Source organism: Hylaeus anthracinus, unplaced genomic scaffold (genome assembly GCF_026225885.1).
Source record: "Hylaeus anthracinus isolate JK02 unplaced genomic scaffold, UHH_iyHylAnth1.0_haploid 0, whole genome shotgun sequence".
NCBI lineage: Eukaryota > Metazoa > Arthropoda > Insecta > Hymenoptera > Colletidae > Hylaeus > Hylaeus anthracinus.
The window spans coordinates 24,581,807-24,599,783 of record NW_026533254.1 but is presented as its reverse complement, the minus strand read 5'-3'; the positions used below and the strand labels follow the sequence as shown (position 1 = coordinate 24,599,783).

Below are 17,977 nucleotides of genomic sequence, written 5' to 3'. Positions count from 1 at the left end.
TGAAGACTGTATAAGGAGATTCAACTCCCTAAGAAAGTTACTAGAAAACTGTTATCAAAATCCCGAGCTTGAAGTTATGAATACAGGGTGTTCCAAAAATGTTGTAACACCTTGAAAGGGGTGGTTCGGGAGGTGATTTGAAACAACTTTTTCCTTAGCGAAAATGTTGTCCGAGGCTTCATTAAGAAGATATTAATCGAAAACCCTGACCAAGCAGAGCGTGAATATGCCGGTTGAGCGTGGCTACGCGATAGGCGGCTGCGCTCATACGCTACCGCGGGCGCTCCAACGGTATACGCGCGCTCTGATTGGTCGGGGTTTTCTCTTAATAGCTCCCCTTTCAAGGTGTTACAACATTTTTGGGACACCCTGTATTTATAACTTTAAGCTCGGGATTTTGATATCATTTTTACACTACACAGTTAGTACTCTTTATCCTTATACAGTCTTCATGCCAGCGACATATCGATAGCGTAACATCGATGGCTTTCGTCCGAACCCATGTAGTCGTGTAGTTGTAGTCTACATTTTCTACGTATTCCATTTTGCTTTTACGCATTCGATGGTTGACGTGGTGTGATTTCCACGTCTCTCCTGCTCTCTCCCTCGTAACAGCGACGAGTAGTGAATCGAGTTTCGGTGAATATGAGTATGAATGACAGCGAACCGATCGAGTACGAACCCTCCATTAGAAACGTGATCGAACAGCAGTCTTTGCGATGGATATTCGTCGGTGGCAAAGGTGGAGTCGGTAAAACGACCTGCAGGTAATTATAACCTGCGAGAGAATCATTTCTTTGTCGTAACAATTTGTACAAATCATCGCGATTAACAATTCGCTCTTTTTCGTAGTTGTTCGTTGGCTGTCCAATTGTCGAAAGTGAGGGAAAATGTACTCATCATCTCGACCGATCCCGCGCATAACATCTCCGATGCGTTCGATCAGAAATTCAGCAAAGTTCCGACGAAGGTGAAAGGATTCGATAATTTATTCGCCATGGAAATCGATCCTAATGTTGGCGTCACTGAGTTGCCTGAAGAATACTTTGAAAGCGAAGCAGGTAAGCTCCATTAATGCTGGCACTTCCCTCTTTGTTTGATAATGTATAAACATTCCCTCTTTGTACGTTAGTTTCAGGTGGAGTAGCGATGAAATTGAGTAGAAGCGTGATGCAAGAAATTGTTGGAGCCTTCCCTGGTATAGACGAGGCGATGAGTTACGTAGAAGTTATGAAGTTAGCGTCAAATTATTCTCCTTATTCTAATTAACATCTGTATATAATAAACTGTACGATGTTCATCTGTAATTTCAGGCTGGTCAAAGGAATGAATTTTTCTGTTGTTGTCTTCGACACTGCCCCTACCGGGCATACTTTAAGGCTACTCTCGTTCCCACAAATTTTGGAAAAAGGTCTCGGGAAACTAATGTTTTTGAAGATGAAGATGAATCCTTTCATTACGCAAGTACGAAACGATAGCGCTTACATTTGTATTCTTACTGTTAATAATAAAAATAATTCTAATTACAGATAAGCAACATGTTCGGTATAACGGATTTTAATGTAGATACATTCTCGAATAAAGTAGAGGAAATGTTCGCGGTTATTCGACAGGTCAATGAACAATTCAGAAACCCTGATCAGACGACATTTGTTTGCGTGTGCATAGCTGAATTTTTGTCGCTTTATGAAACTGAGAGGCTTGTACAGGAATTGACAAAATGCGGTATCGACACCCACAATATTATAGTGAACCAGCTGTTATTTTTGAAAGAAGGTGACGCACCTTGTAGACTGTGCCTTGCGAGGCATAAAATACAGAACAAATATTTAGAACAGGTAGATTAAAATATATCTTACTTATAATTAAATTTGTAACTACTGTAATATAATTACACGCTCGTTCTTTCAGATAATGGATTTGTACGAAGATTTTCATATAACACGACTTCCTTTATTAGATAGAGAAGTTCGTGGAGTCCAACAAGTCAAAGAGTTTTCTGAAAATCTTGTCAAGCCATACAAACCTTAATTACGATTAATGTTTAATAAGAATATATAACATTACGTATAATCAAAAGTTTTTGTAAACTAAAAAAGCCTTATACACTGTGAAATTTGTATGAAAGGTAATATTTAATACTTTTTTTCTGCATGTAAAAATTTCGCTTTGGTGTCCGTGTACGTCAAACATTATCGAAAATTAATTGACGCGCTGTATATTTTTTTTTATACAAATTCCATAAAGCAATAATTGTAAAAAACAATAACACTCCTTATTTTATCATCACGTTTTTGTCACGTTATTTTTACTTTTTATTTTTAAAAATGTGAATTAAAACGATATCAGGCAATGACTCCGAGTTCTTTTCCGGTTTGTACGAATGCATTTATAGCGTGTTGTATGTCGTTTTGTGTATGCGCAGCGCTGATTTGAACGCGTATCCTAGCTTTATCTTTCGGTACTACAGGATAACTGAAACCGATCACGTAAATTCCTTTTTCTGTAAAAAGACAGTTTTGTAGATTAGAATCTCTTTAATATTTATCGTAAAATACCTACCGATCATCTTATCAGCGAATTCAGTGGCTAGTCTCGCATCGCCTATCATTACAGGACAGATAGGATGGTCATCACCAGCGATCGTAAAGCCCGATGCTTTCATACTGTTTCGAAACAGATCAGTGTTGTTCCTCAGTTGATCCAGAAATTCTGTCGAATCTGTTATTAGATCCATCACCTACGTACCAAAATTGGGAAGTAATCGATTAATTCTTATAATTAATACAATTCAAGAATTCACTGTATTCGCTATATATACAGTGATTATGAATGGAAAAAATCGTTGATACGAATTAGAATTCTAGCATAACATAACATTACTCTATAAAAGACTTCTAATTTTCTTTATTCGCTCATTAGTTGTTATTGAAATATTCTTTTTAACATACCTTACTTGCCGATGCGACTACGGGAGGAGGTAACGAATTTGAAAATAAGTATGGCCTGCTGCGTTGTCTTAATAAATTAACCAGCTCTTTTTTACTGGTTGTGTAACCACCCGCTGCTCCGCCAAGAGCTTTGCCTAACGTAGAATTAATGATATCGATGCTGCCCAACATATTGAAATAATCTTCTATGCCTCTACAATTAAATAACTACAAACATTACTGTTCCTAAGAATTTTGGATTTTTACGAATTATACAGTAACATTATAATAACATGATCACCTTCCAGTTGATCCAAAAAAGCCAGTAGCATGACAGTCGTCGACAAAAGTAAGGGCGTTGTATTTTTGTGCAAGCTCCAGTATTTTTGGTAATGGTGCCACAGTTCCATCCATAGAAAAAACACCGTCGGTTGCAATCAGACGCAAGCGCGAAGACATACACTCTTGCAGCTTATTTTCTAAATCTGTCATGTTTCTGTGTTTGTACCTTCACGGGGAATATTGAATCAGAACTACAGAATAGCAAGCATTTATATTTCTTTGTGTTTCTCACCTGTGTTTCTTTGCTTTACATAGTCTAATACCATCGATAATAGAGGCATGATTTAGTTCATCGCTCAATATTGCATCTTCAGGTGTTAACAAAGTTTCAAAGAGTCCAGCATTCGCATCGAAGCAAGAAGCATACAGGATAGCATCTTCTCTGCCATGAAATTTAGCAATTTTCTTTTCTAATTCTACATGAATTTCTTGAGTGCCGCATATAAATCTTACGGAACTCAAACCAGCTCCATACTTATCCAGAGCAATCTTTGCTGCTGAAATTACTTCTGTATTATCCTAAATATAAATAATTAATTAATATGATATATAAATTCATTCAACTAAATTTAATGTTTTTATCCAATTTTTGTACTTACAGACAAGCCCAAGTAATTGTTCGCGCAAAAATTAAGAGCTTCTACTCCGTTTGTTAGCACAATTCGTGTGCGCTGTGGCGATGCAATTACTCGTTCGTTTTTCCATGTACCAGCTGCTTTAATCGCTTTTAATTCTGAACTTACGCATTCCACCAAGGAACTCATACTCTTCTGTAGCGCCCATCTCTGCTGCTTAATTTTCAAACCTGTTAAAAAGTTGAGTAATCGAATAAAGTACTTTTCAACAAACGTTCTCGAAGCAGTAACATTTAAAAGTACGGAAAAATACTTTTTGGACAAATGGAATTCATATTCTTGAAGCACTTTGCAGTGTATAGTATACCTCGACGAATACCGAATGATATCTGATTCTATAGAAAGTGGAGAATGATGAACTAGTCAAACCTGTTTAGTAGTATAATGATTTTCAAGGTTGACATGTTCTTGTTTTACTACGAATTATACGCACAACGTTCCAAAAGAAACAAACATTCATATCACGCAATAACTCGTTGAAATATATTTCATAAAATTATAAGACCAAGAATAATTACATCTACCGCAAATATAAATTTAATATTTAAGTAATATTAAACGATACTTTTACCAGAAGTCGGGATACTCAATTTCCATGACATTTATTTTACACTCTTCTTACATTTCCTTCTTGTAATTTTATTTAAATAATTATCAGTAAATATTTATTACGATAACTTAATCGATAGATTATTTTCTAAATTTCCTTACTCCATCTGGTAAATATGTTCATTACAAGCATACATTTTGCAACATCGTAATAGTATTCGACTATTAACTTTTCACGTTTTCTTGGAAATTTGTTTCTTTAAAATTTGTTCCTATTATACAATATTGCTACGTTTATCATCGTCCTATACTATTGATTCGTACGCGATGTAATGTATTATTATTCAAAGCGATATTATTAGGTTGCTCCAAAAATTCTATTCGTTCATAACCATAAAACTGAAATTAAATTTTGTATTTAATTTACTATTTAAGGTGGACAGAACTTATGCAGCAGCCTAACATGTACAATACGAATATTATATATTACGTCATAAACAGAGCAACAATTTTTTCAGCAGATATATCAAATGAATCGATTAGAATGCATCCGAATAAAACTAGCTATTATTCTATACAAGGTTTGGAATCGTTACTTTTATTACTAAATACATCGTTACATTAAAAGTTCTGTATTTATTTGCAATTATGCTTAAATCTGCCAGTCTTGTTTTTTATCATAAATTGCATTCTGAAATCTCACTATTTGGTCTGTCGTAACTTGGTCTTAATTATCACGTAATCTTACAGAATAATGTATCGTAAAGCCACAAACAATAAATTATTTAGATGTAATCCATAGTATAGATTCTTCTGCTGATCGTATCGAATGTTCGTGCTACTATTCGCGCTAATTATTATTGGAAGAAGAAGTAGGACGAAATATAGTAATATAGATATTTACGATTAAAGATTTGGGTAAGACGTAGAATGGTAGTTATTAATTCAGGATTAACATGTAACTCTGTTCGACCTTCAATTTTTACCTACGATGCTTGTTATATATATTAAGACTCGTTAAAAAAAATCTATAGCGAGTTTTTTTTTTTTAACAATGCAATAAAGAAATTTCAACATTCGATAACAATTTCACGATGTTTTATTTTTGACCGAGAAGTGAGTCACTACAGAATACGCGCGCGGGAAATTGTGTATGATTACGTAAAGTATCCCCAAGTATACAATGATGGCAATTGTGAGAAAGAGATCGAATACAGCGGGTTTTACACTGAAACGTAATAAATTACATTATCTACAGGGATCACTGTCGATATTAATACAAAAAATTTCAATATTTACCTGTATACGTTCAGGGTAGCTTTCGTTACATCGTAAAATACGAATTCTGGATCCTGTTTGTCAGGACTATGCAAGGTAACTTTAACATCTCCAAGATACCGAGCCATCGTCTCCTTCAGCGTTCCTATTAACGTGTTATGTTTGTCTGCCAATAAGGGAGCTGCCCTTGGTTGAGACGCTAAGTAACTAAACCATAGAGATAATGATTCTTTCGATACATCCTGCAAAAACATTAAACAATATTAGAATACTAATGATTAATTAACGTATTCCTTTGTATCTTAAAATAAGGAAAACGAGCGTACCAGTGAATCTGTGAAAATTTGACTAGAACTCAAATTATATATATGTCTCGCTAACGCTTCCGCGACTACTTGAGTGTGTTTGTGCAACCTATCTATTTGTTCTGTTTGCATTAAATCTAAGATTGTCGTTCTAATCGGATCTTCGTGGCTCTTTAAAGTAGATAAAGTCGTCGCTGGCAATCTTCGCATGCTGTATCTCTCGTGTTCCCAAGCCAGCGATTTGTCAGCCAGATTTATTTTTTTGTGTACACCTTCGACGGTGGTGCCGTTCAACGAGTCAGATACGGCTTTAAGTTCTTTGTAAAAGAGACCACCCGTAGAATTTTCTTTCGGCGGTTTCGAAACGTGCACGTAAATATTATTGCTGGTAGACACCGTATCGAAGCAAACGACATAAGCTGCATCCTATTAAAACAATGTTATAAATTAAATTATTAAAATTTGGAATGAATCAAATACGAAATTTTTTGAAGTATGTATTACTTGTATTATGGAGCCTTCGAGACCATCTAGCTGATCCTCTAACCACTTTTTACTGCCTTGGTAATTAAGCTTTCCAGCTCCGGTTACTATAAAGACAAGGTTGTATTGTGGCCTTGATCTGCTAGTAGAGTATAACGTAGAGAACAATCGGGCTATTTCTAACAACATAGCCATTCCGGATGCATTACTTTCTGCCCCAAACGACAATTCCTGTTTGATAATAATAGAATATACATTTTTCAGATTTTTAGCAATTATATTTAATACGAAATCTATATTCAAATATCCACTTACGGGTGCAACCCCTGTGCTATCGTAATGGGTTACCAAGGCAATCGTGGGCAGTTTGTCCTCTGCCCTGGTGCCACTTAACTTTCCATGCAAAGTAGCTACTTTAACATCCGTCTTAGCCAATGCCTGTCCAGTGGGTACCACCACTTGGTAACCACTGGCAGATATAGAATTAAAGATTGCCTCTGCAGCAGAACCAGCTTTTTCATCCGTGATAAATCCATTGGCGAGGTCGTCTAAAATAGTCTGAAGATCCGGATGCCACGAAGCGAAATATACCGGTATGGTTGTTTCAGGTCCGAACATCATAGACTCTTCCAGACTCATGATATGCTGTTTCTCCTCCTCCGTCAATTCAGCAATTTTTTCTGGTAGAACTACGATCAAGGCTCCCGCTTTCTGCTTGATGGAGTAGAAAAGAGTCGGCGTAAGATCCAAGGCTTTGGTAATCACGCAGTGTCTAGAAGTGCTCCACCCGGTAAGAGATCTCGCCTCCAAGGAAATAGGGGCACTGCGGCAACCTAAATGAAAAATTCTATCTTATAACTCAAACGTGACGACGTCAATCGTCCTGGTTGAAGGATAGTCGTGTAAATTGCAAGAATTTTGGTACCGTGAGGTTCACCGTGCAAGTCATACTGGTGCATACGATATACAGGGAATTCATGCGATGCCGCGACTGGATTAACCGGAGAAATAATAATGAAGATTGGTAGAATTATTAATAAATAGTACGGTAGATATCCTCGACACAATTCCGCGAAACTGTCGCATTCTTCCAGCCACATTCTTTCAAATTTCAGTCAGACTATACGCTCCGAATTATTTCCATTGACCTATTATACCACGATATACCACGCGACGAACTATGCTCGAGCTCGACTTGTCTTCTACCATAGATTAAGTATACAAAAATAATAGAATAGAGCTTAGATCCAATGAAACACTACGTTGCACATCACTAGAGTACTCTAGAGTATTGTTTCCGAACCTCTAAACCATTTATAGCATGATGGCGTCTTTTACTTACAGTTAAAGCAAAGGAGCCCATGCGCGTGTATAGAGGCGGGTATTTCAAATTGCTTTGAACGACTAAATAAAGTAAATTAGAGAAAGTGCACAGTTCGAAAAATTATAAAACTGTAATAAACAACGAAAATTCTTTGAACTGTGTCTGCACATTCCCTGGTTTACTGAAAAATATAAATATACATATACATTCATATAACAAACTTTTTTTATATTTATTATGTCCTGTGAACTGTGGTAGAGACCAGTAGAGATATTTATTTATATTTACTGGCCAGCAGAACGTACGATTAACTGCATGTACAACTTGTTATCAGATAATACTTATTTGTGTTGTTCGAAAGTATAAATTTGGGGTTATAGCGTACTTAAAACATATTTTTTCCACGTTAGTAATCGGACATAAATATTTCTTATCATGAAATTAATTACGGTCAAACATCGATTCCTATTCAAGTTGATGCAGTTAATAGCACTTTCATAATTTACAAAATGATACCATTTAAACGATTTGTTTATAAGTCAATACAAGGCTATTATGAACGAATGATACAATATCACGAGATAACAACTCTTATTTGTTCATTAAACAGAAAGTGTTCAACAGATATATGGGTCATCTTTAAGTTACTCTTAATCAATATGAAGATATAAAAAACGTAATTAGCGTTTGTTCCTAGTAATTGTTATAGTCTTGTATGCAACGAGTACGATAATATTAACAGCTGTAAAACCAATTAAAATTTATGGAAGCTTGTATGTAACCACATAATCAGTTTACAAATACACTGTACTATGTACTTTATTGAAGATTCAACATCACTGTACCAAAGATTATAATACATATAACATATTTCTATCGTGGAAAATCAGGAATGATATTCGAGCTGATATTCCAACTGTAACAGTCATAATATCATAATTCTAATAGTTTTGTAATTTTATTAGTATCGGATGAAAATGTATGTATTTAGGCTTTCGCAATGCCGACAACGCCGCAGGCGAGGCGGGCACCAGCGTTTCCAGTTGTTTTTGATAACTCGTGTCCACCTTTGCCAAGATCATCAGGGTCGGCATGGACCTGTTATCACAAAGAAAACAACATACATAAAATCAAATTTACAATAAGATTACAGCAATTCAAGTAAACATCATCGTGCAGCTTCTTACCACCAGGGTTCTGCCGATTATATTGTTCGGTCCCTGAAGTTGGATCATTTTGTCTGTTATGTTAACATTTGCCACTCCATCGGCACCTGCCTCAACATTTCCCAAGTCTCCAACGTGACGTACGGCTGCATCTGGTGCACCGTGATCCTTTCCTAGAGGATTGAAGTGTGGGCCAGCACTCGTACAACCTGTTCAATTTATAATAACGATAATAGAGGGAGTAAAAATTGACATCACGATTGGGAGGTCAATAAAATTACGAAACGCTAGAATTTGAGAATTAGAATTCAATTACCTAGGAAACTGAATAATACAAGCGTTACTAAGCTTCTAAATTGTGCATTCTCATCGAATAAAAGTAATTTGAATTTGTTATTATCTGTTGACCTCTAAATTCACCTCCTCCAAGCGTCATCGAAATAGTTGACCAATTCGAAGATTTTTATAATAATTAAGTAACACGTACCGTTAGTGTTATCGCCGAATTCGTGAATGTGGAAACCATGCAATCCTTTTTGCAAGCCAGAAACCTGACCAGTGACCTTCACCGGGCCCGAAGCATCCTATTTAATAGTTCTCGTTATGAAAAATAAATATGGATGCAGATCGTAGCATGAAACGTTCTTGAAGAATCGCTTACCGCTTGTTCAAAGACTAGAGTGCCTTTGGCATCACCCTGAAGAACGCACACGGCTTTGACCATTTTCAGAAGATTCTCGACTGAACGGAACGACAATCGCAATAAGAATGAAGCTCTCCCGCACCGACCACCGACAATTTATAAGGTGCAATTATCGTTTTGCTGAATCACGAGCACGAACACACTGTCGTGTATCGTTTCACAGACTTTCGTGCTGATAAAACGGCGATTCTTAACGTTCACGAAGTGTATAATGGCGTAATTCACGGAGCCCGCGATCAATTGAACATCAATGCACTAAGATCAAGGTCAAGTGCAGAAATCATCAAGAATTTCATGAAAAAAAACATTAAATCATTTGGTTTACGCTTCGTGCTCGAGGTGGCGCGTACCGATTCTTATTTAGTGATTCTCAGGGGATTGCTATTGGATGTATTCAAAAAGCCCATCGCTCACTGAGCTGCTCTGTGAGCGGTACTAGTGGCGCCATCAGTGGAAAAACACTCAAGTTTGTAATAAAAGTAATTCTCAGTGTTGTTATTGGATGGCGCCACTGGTAAATTTTAAACAATAATTGTTTATTTTGTATAAATGCATAATTATTACGATTCTTTGACTTATAATATTAAAATATATTTATTAACATGTCAAATTGATCGTTCCTATGAATACTTGCACAAACTATTTATTATACTAAGCATGCCTAGTATAATAAATACGTTATGTCACAAATATATTATTTATATTTATTTATGTACACATTCCAAGGTGGCTATTTTTAATCCACGATAAATAGTACTCCAATTTTTTGCAGTACAGAAGAAGAATCTTTTTTGTCAGATTTATATTATGCATGTTATACTTTTGCACAAACATTTTCGAGAACTCTTTGGTTCCAGTTTTACTTTTATGCTTGGATATTTCGGTTTTTGCTTCTGTAAATAATCTGTGCAATTCAGAGAGGGCTATAGCGATATAAAAATATTTGTTGTTTTCTTCGGGTCCTTGCATTATCATATCTGCAGCTTCTTTGAAAGCTGATATGGTTAGTTCGTCTTGGGGCAACCAATTGCACTGAAAATGATAATAGTGTTTTTTTTTTAAATCTATACATAAAACAATGTATAAAGTAGAAGTATCAAACTCAATAGTACATACGTTAATAATATTGCAAACAACCGAAGCTACTGCTGATTCAGCATTTTCATATACTTTGTTTTGTTTCATATTATCGGAGAGATCGAGAAAAACGACTGTAGCTTCTATAGGACAGTTTAAATAATCGCCATTGTAGTAATTTGCTATGTACGCGTATGCATAGACCACGTTTATTAGATTAAAATGAACATTCGGAGAGGCTTTCTGTAAAATATAAAGTATTACTTCCCTTGTCTATACTGAATTTATTATATCAAAAGAAATAGATAAATTACTTGTAACTCATTAAATATTGGAACATCTATCAAAGGAGGGACTTGTATTCTTTGTTCGTCATCTTCTTGGTCTATTTCTTGTACCAATTTCTTTTTAATGTGATAAGTCCACCATGGAATCCAATCAGGTAGCAACTTTTCTATTTCACCATTCTTTACTAATGCTTCGAATTCTTGTCTTTCAGCATCGGTTAGAGCAGACCACACTTCGTCTGCATTATTTAAGTTCACATTTCGTAATCGATTTTCTAAGTCTGGCACCTAAAAAATATATTAGTCAAACACCTGAAAAAGAAAACAGTGGAGAAAAACATTATTAAAGATCGATACAAATAACAATTTTTATTTACATCTTCCTCATCATCTGAGTCTAACTGTTCTTCTGGTTCTACTTCCTCCTCATCGCGTATATCATCAGTTTCTAAATCAACGTTTTCCAAAGTTTGCTGGTGTACTCTCTTGAGAATTTCAACCATTTTCTTTCTGTCTTCTGGGTCATTCTCGTAAGATTTTAATTCTTCTTCCACGCATTGCTGATAAAAACTTTCCGAACATTCTAAGTGAACTTCAGACTTGTAACAGTCGATATTACAATATCCTACTCCACATCGTGGACAGACGTATTTTCTAGCACGCGTATTGCATCTAGAATCAAAATTTTCAAAAGTTATTTACCACAATGCAAAATCAAGCATTGTTTACGAACACAAATTTTAAGGTTAGGTCTAACGTTACATACAATTTGCAAAGATTATCCGTATTTGTCGTGCTTGATCCTGGACTGTCCATGTTTTTATTAAATATATTTGAGAAATCTTAATAATCGATACAATTTTTATGTTAGTGTAGGAATTTAATCAATTTTATTCGCGCGAGACCTTTCACGTGTTGCGATAACCTTTTTCTGTTCATACTCTAAGCGACTTCACATATGTAAGTATGCTAATAATTAAAATATTTTTAATGATACATTTAAGAAACAAATATCAGATTTTCAAAGGTCGTGGTTTACATATAAAATTGTTTATTTATATTCCTTTTATAGAGCAAAATAGTAAGAGAGTCTTAACCTAAGTTACTAAAATACGAGACTGTCTCTTCGACTAAAGTACCATTCTTTAGTTTTTTATATTTAAATTCAGGTTCTTCTCGCTTGGACTTCCAAACTTTAGTGTCTGCCTTCGCTAAGATTGCTTCAGGATCTACAGCAACTTCTTTACATTTTGCTAAATTCGTTTCATCTTCTATCATTTGAATTTTCCTCTTTTTTTGAGGTTCTTGAACCTCTTCTTTATCCGTTAGAAAATCCACAGAAGAATTGAGCAGCTTTATACCGCTGCTATTGCTTACAGCTTCCTTGTCATTCGTACAATGACCATTTTTTGTCTTTTTATTCTTTAGTTTAATCGATCTGAGAAAGTTTTATTATTATACACAACAAAAATGAAACCTGGGGAGCAAAATCATTACATTTCTAGTTCATATACTTCTCTATTGCTTCGTCAAGTTTCTTAGCAACATAATTCTGAAACGATGGACTCACTCCAAAGTTTTCGAATTGATCCTTCCGCTCTAAATTTTGTCTTAACGATTTAAGAGTTGTGGAATCTTTGGTATGTACAGAATTATCTAAAATAAAAGAAAATGTAGCAGTTAAAATAAGGAAAAGAATTCGTTTGTTTAAATTGTTTATAATTCAAAGCGAGGAAAGAATATTTCAGCATTATATGTCAGAATACTGAGAAATACAGAATATGCCCACATCATACAGCGTTACACACAGTCTAATACCATCATAAAGCAATATTCAGCGTAATTATCGATATCGATACACAGTATAGTATAGCAAATTATAGTATAATACTGAATATTCCAGCAAAATAGTGCATAATCCTGATAAATACATTCATTCTTGTATTTAAAGTGCGTAACTGATTATACAAAGTTATTGCACCACTGGTTACTTATTGCTAGCTTATTTCCATTCTTCATATCATCGTATAGCTTCGAAGTTATTTCAGGTGCTAATAATTATTGCTCCAACCTGGATTATTTTAACAATATTTTATTTAATCAAATAATTTTAATGAGTGGCGCCATCTACTAGAAACTGTGGAAACTATTTTCACTACAAACTTGGGCGTTTCGCCACCGATGGCGCCACTGGACTAGACGAACGATATTTACTGCTTTATTAAATAACTACTCAAAAACATGATTATTTTGACATATGAAGTAGTATATTGTAGTATTAAAAGGTACCGAATCGTATTAATTATTCAACTATGTTAAATAAAATGTTACTGATTAAAGCCAGCAGTGGCGCCATCTACTAGCAACTGTGGGAACTATTTTCACTACAAACTTGGGCGTTTCGCCACCGATGACGCCACAGGTACTAAAATCCGCTCATTGAGCGGCTTAGTGAGCTATGGCCCTTTTTAATCCTGCCAGTCACTAGCATCTCCTTTAAACTCGTTATAAATGATCTAAATTTGGCACATAAACGTTCGTTTCTCTCAATCTTCCTTTCCATAAAGGAAGTCATACTTTTGAAGTCTCATTAATGTTTGAAACTGAGATTTCCATATCAAATGCATTGCAGGGCCTTAGATCAAACATGGTTCCGAGTCGTATCATTCATTCATGTATTTAAGGTGCGTAACTGATTATACAAAGTTATCGCACTACTGCTTACTTATTACTACCTTATTTCCATTCTTCTTATCATCGTCTTACGTGACTCCTGGATTGTTTTAATACTGTTTGCAGTATCTTTTACTTTTCATTTATTGGGGCCCGCTGGCCCCTCTCTAGCTCGGGTACCACGGAGTTGCTAAGCCTGTACTGTAGCTACAAACACCGCTACAGCCCCTGAGGGCCTGATAACAACAGAAGAGGGAACACGAATGAAAGTGAGGTTATAAAACTTACCGTGTGTATTTGTCTTCTGAGAATTGTTGGATATCGATGTAGACAAAGAAGTATTTTTGTAAAATTGATGATCCGTCGCTTCCTTTAACGCGTTCTTCGATATTTCGTCCTCCGAACTCGTCGAGTCGTCACTGTTATTGTTCACCATGTTTGGTATCTCGAATGGTACGATGAATCGATCATCAGCAATCGATAATCGAATTCAAAATTCAAAAACACGTTTCTATCAAGTTTTTCTTTCGTTAACAATCGCGTTATAATTTCGAGCACAACGGGTATTAAATATATCGAAACATAGAGGCGAGAGTGTAAAAATCAATTTAAATTTAATTAACTCATTGCCGAAATTTGTTTATTAGTTAATAGTTATAAATTTTGTACAGAATGTGAGTATTTGAAATACGTGTAAAGATGTTCGTATATTGTACAATTATTTATTAGCAATAATACCCTTTGATAGTAATTAAAAACAGAAGTCTTGAGTGTTTCATAAAAAATTTACATTAGAGGGGATTGATGTAGAAGTTACCTTCATCGTTTAATCAAAGTATACGCGAGTAAATTAACTAGTAACTATGATTTAATCTAGATACCAAACTAACGAAAATTAATCGATGTTTAGTCGTTCTTTCTTCAAAGTTTAAATGAGAGAACCGATGATACATACCGTTACCGAAAAAGAGATAGCAGGGTAGAAAATAAAATAAGAAGCAGAGAGTAGAAATTATAACAGGTGGATGATAAGAGACTTACTTGGTATAATAATAAAATAAACGGAATATAGATTCATACATACAGACCATCATAAGAGTATTTAGCGATCTAAAATTTTTACTTGTATCCCCCGTACAGTGTTATCAGATTTCATTCATAAGTTCAGTTTGATTGAATGCTATTGCATCGCTAGAAGATGTATTTAATACCACACGTACAAAAACCAGTGACCAAGCAATCGTTTACCGTAAACAAACCGTTGTTCTCGAAGGAAATGAAAAAGATAATGATGAAGATCAGCGTTTTCCAAACTAGAAGGCGCTCGAGGACTATAGAAACTTGTTTAATAAACAACCCCGTTCGAAAACGTTAGGTCAAGAAATGTTACTTGAATTTCTCGTTCGTTATTATATTATTTACAACGCACAGCACGGTGCCTCTGTATAAATTCAATTTAAAATGATTTCTAAGACACGTTAAATATATTCGCCTTCGAAAAGCGTTTGGAAAGTAGCTGGGAGCGAAGATGAAGAAGAACGAAGAAGAAGAAAATGAATATGGAGTACTTGGAAGTGTGTCTTAAACATAACCAATGATATATTTTAAAATATTATAATTATTCTCTGTCCGAGAAGAAAACACTTCGACTAAATTATGTCAACGTGTTAACGATTGATTAACAAGAATTACAGGCGCAAAATTATTTCAATCGTTTCTGACCTATTCGATGCTGGCTCGAAAGGAACAATCGTAGAGACGTGTGGTCTAGAAACTAAATGGACGGGCGAAGTCGAATATTGCCAACGATGTTTATGTACACGATAATGATCGTTCTCTCGTCCCCTAATAAATTCAATCTTAATCTAAATACATTTAATAATATATTCTCACTTTGCATCATCGTCACTTACGTTTCTTTTTTCTTTTTTTTTTTTTTTCAATTTTATTATTTTAGTGCGCTTCTGAGAGGTTTCATGTACACTGTTTTTATTTTCTTCTCTGTTTTAATTAATCGTTATAACCACTTGCTGCTTGCTTTTAAACAATACGTTAAATGTATAAAATATACAAGGATACGATGCCCGCGGGTACATTTTATACAGATAGACGGTATTTAAACATAAGGTATATGTGTATGTATATCTTTCATTTTCCTTTCGCTACTAAATGTATCTTTGATGTGTGCATTGGCTTTTGGCTCGTTTGTCAATCTGTTTTATTTATTCATTTATTTCTTTGCTTGTCTGTTTGTTTCGTATATGACATTGCGTGTACTTATTATACTTATATATTTACCTTCCTCGCCGCGTACCTCAATGTACAGTTAATGTTTTGTTTTTATTCATTTTTTTTTTTTTTTTTTTGCTAAGGCATTTGTAATGGCAAGTATATTTTAAAAGTGCTGATGTCTAAACGCGCGTGAATACTTATTTTTCTTTTTTTCCATTTTTGTACAGTTTATAAAAGTATATTGGCCAGTTATGTAACTTCTAATTAGCCAGCTACGTGTCAAATCACTTAAAAAATGATTCGCTCGTTAGAAAAAGAACTAATCTTCTGCGTTTTTATTTCATTATCATTTTTTTTTCTTCCACGTTTAAATTCAATTGCGCCTTTATAATCCGTGGCCACTAATTGTTTACTCTCTATTATGCATGCAACTTTACTTTTATGCTCGTTACTCGGTTAATTCTGTTATTTTTTTTTCTTTTTTTTCTTTTTTTTTATACCGTTTAATAAAATATATTTAACCGCAGGCTAGAGAACCGGAAACAGGAAGTATACGTATGTGTCTCCAGAAGTATGTATTCCGTCGTTAGATTCTGTCTTTCTTTTATTTCTTTTTTTTTTTAAAATTCTTTTATTCTTTTTTTTTTCTCTTTGTATCGTTTTTCCTTTGTCAAGTGGGACCCAACGTTTGCGTTTAATTGATGATCGTTACGAAAATTTGTCCGCTCCCGTGTCTCGTTCTTTCTTTTGTATAACTCCGACATAACGAATGGAGAACTTTCATTGTGACACAGTTTACACCGAACGATGATAACGTTCAATTTCAATTTTTGCTCGACGGGTCTTTAAGTTTGAACTCGGCACGTAATCGTTCAAGCCGTAATTTTGTCGCAAGTTAATTGCTCGCAGAAATAAATTGCTGTACGTTCCCGTTACATATCCAATCGTTCGAATAAGATATAAACGTGATCTACAGGGTGTCCCAGAATTAGTGTAAGAGCCGGAAATGGGGGGTAACTGAGACGATTCCGAACAACAATTACCTTTGCAAAAATGTGGGATGAGGCTCCGTTTTTGAATTATTAAAAAAAAAAAACCACCGCTCAGCTGGCCACGCCCGCCGTGACCTGGAGCAGCCAATCCCTGGCTCAAGCCTATGTTCTCGCGGCTGAGCGCGCGCTACTCGAGCGCTACGATTGGTCCGTGGTTTTTTCTTAATAATTCAAAAACAAAGCCTCGTCCGACATTTTCGCAAAGGAAATTGTTGTTCAGAATCGTCTCAGCTAGGCTCTTACGGGAGTTCTGGGACACCCTGTATAGTTAGGATCACCGATCGGCGCTAAAATGATCCAAACGCAAGTTCGTTACGCAAAACGATTACAACGTTCGAAACGTTCGGTGTAAACTAGCTTTGAGTGTAATGCCAAGTTGCAGATGGTGTAAGTTTCGACTAAAACCCCTCGTCCGACTTATGCGAATTATTATTTGCTCGAGCCACGAGCTGGCCTAAACGAAGTGCATCTTTGTACACACGCGCGCATATACACTTACATGTACCGTGAATACACGTGTATTTATTTCCGTTTTTTTTTTTTTTTGTTTTTGCTTGCAAACAGCTATCGCTCAAGCGCGCTGGATCACTCTGCGAACAATAGTGTAGCGCTTAACAAAGATCAGTGTCGGTAAAATAATTCGATAAACTCTCTAGCCACTATCTTTAGATCGTCTCGTAACGATACTAGTTGTTAGTTTTTTTTTTTTTTTGCTTTCTTTTAACCTACAGAATAATAGTCTAATCTTATTACGTTACTTCGATACAATGTAACCTTCGCTAAAAGCTCGTCTGAACGTGTAATATCGAATTGTCGATTGCTTGTCGCGATAGAAAGGCAAACGAGGATTGCGGGGCTCGAAAGAAATCAAGTGTTTCCGCGACTAGAGAGTCGGTGTGTGTGTGTGTGTGTGTGTGTGTGTGTGTGTGTGTGTGTGTGTG

The 17,977-nt window shown here is 35.4% G+C and overlaps 6 protein-coding genes across 7 annotated transcripts; 1 reads left to right on the top strand and 5 right to left on the bottom strand.

Annotated features, from left to right (window-relative positions):
* Positions 1 to 416: 416 nt before the first annotated feature.
* LOC128893852 (ATPase ASNA1 homolog) lies at positions 417 to 2,289 on the top strand. Of its 2 annotated transcripts, none has more exons than XM_054155137.1 (6): positions 417 to 767; positions 853 to 1,061; positions 1,139 to 1,235; positions 1,314 to 1,464; positions 1,530 to 1,838; positions 1,912 to 2,289. In XM_054155137.1, the coding sequence occupies exons 1-6, from the start codon at positions 646 to 648 to the stop codon at positions 2,029 to 2,031; spliced, it is 1,008 nt and encodes a 335-aa protein (XP_054011112.1). In that variant the 5' UTR covers positions 417 to 645; the 3' UTR covers positions 2,032 to 2,289. The 2 variants fall into 2 exon arrangements, with proteins under 2 accessions (XP_054011112.1, XP_054011102.1); XM_054155127.1 differs by having other exon boundaries at positions 421 to 767; positions 1,133 to 1,235.
* LOC128893794 (2-amino-3-ketobutyrate coenzyme A ligase, mitochondrial) lies at positions 2,254 to 4,343 on the bottom strand. The gene is made up of 7 exons (XM_054155027.1): positions 4,161 to 4,343; positions 3,872 to 4,077; positions 3,505 to 3,791; positions 3,232 to 3,438; positions 2,952 to 3,144; positions 2,563 to 2,740; positions 2,254 to 2,503 (listed from the first exon to the last, which is right to left on the bottom strand). The coding sequence occupies exons 1-7, from the start codon at positions 4,180 to 4,182 to the stop codon at positions 2,346 to 2,348; spliced, it is 1,251 nt and encodes a 416-aa protein (XP_054011002.1). The 5' UTR covers positions 4,183 to 4,343; the 3' UTR covers positions 2,254 to 2,345.
* Positions 4,344 to 5,532: 1,189 nt separating this feature from the next.
* LOC128893744 (BOS complex subunit NCLN) lies at positions 5,533 to 8,498 on the bottom strand. The gene is made up of 6 exons (XM_054154956.1): positions 7,448 to 8,498; positions 6,838 to 7,355; positions 6,544 to 6,753; positions 6,061 to 6,465; positions 5,756 to 5,976; positions 5,533 to 5,684 (listed from the first exon to the last, which is right to left on the bottom strand). Exons 1-6 carry the CDS (start codon positions 7,620 to 7,622, stop codon positions 5,546 to 5,548), a joined length of 1,668 nt encoding a protein of 555 aa, XP_054010931.1. The 5' UTR covers positions 7,623 to 8,498; the 3' UTR covers positions 5,533 to 5,545.
* Positions 8,499 to 8,647: 149 nt separating this feature from the next.
* LOC128893928 (superoxide dismutase [Cu-Zn]) lies at positions 8,648 to 9,919 on the bottom strand. Its single transcript, XM_054155268.1, has 4 exons — positions 9,674 to 9,919; positions 9,500 to 9,596; positions 9,034 to 9,221; positions 8,648 to 8,944 (listed from the first exon to the last, which is right to left on the bottom strand). Exons 1-4 carry the CDS (start codon positions 9,734 to 9,736, stop codon positions 8,834 to 8,836), a joined length of 459 nt encoding a protein of 152 aa, XP_054011243.1. The 5' UTR covers positions 9,737 to 9,919; the 3' UTR covers positions 8,648 to 8,833.
* A 215-nt stretch (positions 9,920 to 10,134) lies between these two features.
* On the bottom strand, positions 10,135 to 11,987 carry LOC128893820 (zinc finger HIT domain-containing protein 2). Its single transcript, XM_054155067.1, has 5 exons — positions 11,846 to 11,987; positions 11,457 to 11,751; positions 11,107 to 11,367; positions 10,832 to 11,035; positions 10,135 to 10,747 (listed from the first exon to the last, which is right to left on the bottom strand). Exons 1-5 carry the CDS (start codon positions 11,893 to 11,895, stop codon positions 10,424 to 10,426), a joined length of 1,134 nt encoding a protein of 377 aa, XP_054011042.1. The 5' UTR covers positions 11,896 to 11,987; the 3' UTR covers positions 10,135 to 10,423.
* A 119-nt stretch (positions 11,988 to 12,106) lies between these two features.
* Positions 12,107 to 14,225, bottom strand: LOC128893893 (uncharacterized). Its single transcript, XM_054155219.1, has 3 exons — positions 14,041 to 14,225; positions 12,594 to 12,735; positions 12,107 to 12,517 (listed from the first exon to the last, which is right to left on the bottom strand). The coding sequence occupies exons 1-3, from the start codon at positions 14,186 to 14,188 to the stop codon at positions 12,172 to 12,174; spliced, it is 636 nt and encodes a 211-aa protein (XP_054011194.1). The 5' UTR covers positions 14,189 to 14,225; the 3' UTR covers positions 12,107 to 12,171.
* Between the last annotated feature and the right edge of the window lie 3,752 nt (positions 14,226 to 17,977).

Bases quoted from the DNA above. Each gene is read 5' to 3' on its own strand.
- LOC128893852 (XM_054155127.1), top strand. From the start codon at position 646: ATGAGTATGAATGACAGCGAACCGATCGAGTACGAACCCTCCATTAGA. The intron at 1,062-1,132 runs GTAAGCTCCATT...TTTGTACGTTAG, and splicing joins ATACTTTGAAAGCGAAGCAG to TTTCAGGTGGAGTAGCGATG. The intron at 1,465-1,529 runs GTACGAAACGAT...TTCTAATTACAG, and splicing joins TGAATCCTTTCATTACGCAA to ATAAGCAACATGTTCGGTAT.
- LOC128893794 (XM_054155027.1), bottom strand. From the start codon at position 4,182: ATGAATTCCATTTGTCCAAAAA. The intron at 3,439-3,504 runs GTGAGAAACACA...TTCCCCGTGAAG, and splicing joins TGTAAAGCAAAGAAACACAG to GTACAAACACAGAAACATGA. The intron at 3,145-3,231 runs GTGATCATGTTA...ATTTAATTGTAG, and splicing joins TTTTTTGGATCAACTGGAAG to AGGCATAGAAGATTATTTCA.
- LOC128893744 (XM_054154956.1), bottom strand. From the start codon at position 7,622: ATGTGGCTGGAAGAATGCGACAGTTTCGCGGAATTGTGTCGAGGATAT. The intron at 6,754-6,837 runs GTAAGTGGATAT...ATTATCAAACAG, and splicing joins ATAGCACAGGGGTTGCACCC to GAATTGTCGTTTGGGGCAGA. The intron at 5,685-5,755 runs GTAAATATTGAA...ATTACGTTTCAG, and splicing joins GCTACCCTGAACGTATACAG to TGTAAAACCCGCTGTATTCG.
- LOC128893928 (XM_054155268.1), bottom strand. From the start codon at position 9,736: ATGGTCAAAGCCGTGTGCGTTCTTCAGGGTGATGCCAAAGGCACTCTA. The intron at 9,597-9,673 runs GTAAGCGATTCT...ACTATTAAATAG, and splicing joins CTCTAGTCTTTGAACAAGCG to GATGCTTCGGGCCCGGTGAA. The intron at 8,945-9,033 runs GTAAGAAGCTGC...TTGTGATAACAG, and splicing joins TAATCGGCAGAACCCTGGTG to GTCCATGCCGACCCTGATGA.
- LOC128893820 (XM_054155067.1), bottom strand. From the start codon at position 11,895: ATGGACAGTCCAGGATCAAGCACGACAAATACGGATAATCTTTGCAAA. The intron at 11,752-11,845 runs GTATGTAACGTT...TTTTGATTCTAG, and splicing joins ACGGATAATCTTTGCAAATT to ATGCAATACGCGTGCTAGAA. The intron at 11,368-11,456 runs GTAAATAAAAAT...TATATTTTTTAG, and splicing joins ACTCAGATGATGAGGAAGAT to GTGCCAGACTTAGAAAATCG.
- LOC128893893 (XM_054155219.1), bottom strand. From the start codon at position 14,188: ATGGTGAACAATAACAGTGACGACTCGACGAGTTCGGAGGACGAAATA. The intron at 12,736-14,040 runs GTAAGTTTTATA...CTTTTATTTTAG, and splicing joins TCAGAAGACAAATACACACG to ATAATTCTGTACATACCAAA. The intron at 12,518-12,593 runs GTATATGAACTA...AAACTTTCTCAG, and splicing joins CTTGACGAAGCAATAGAGAA to ATCGATTAAACTAAAGAATA.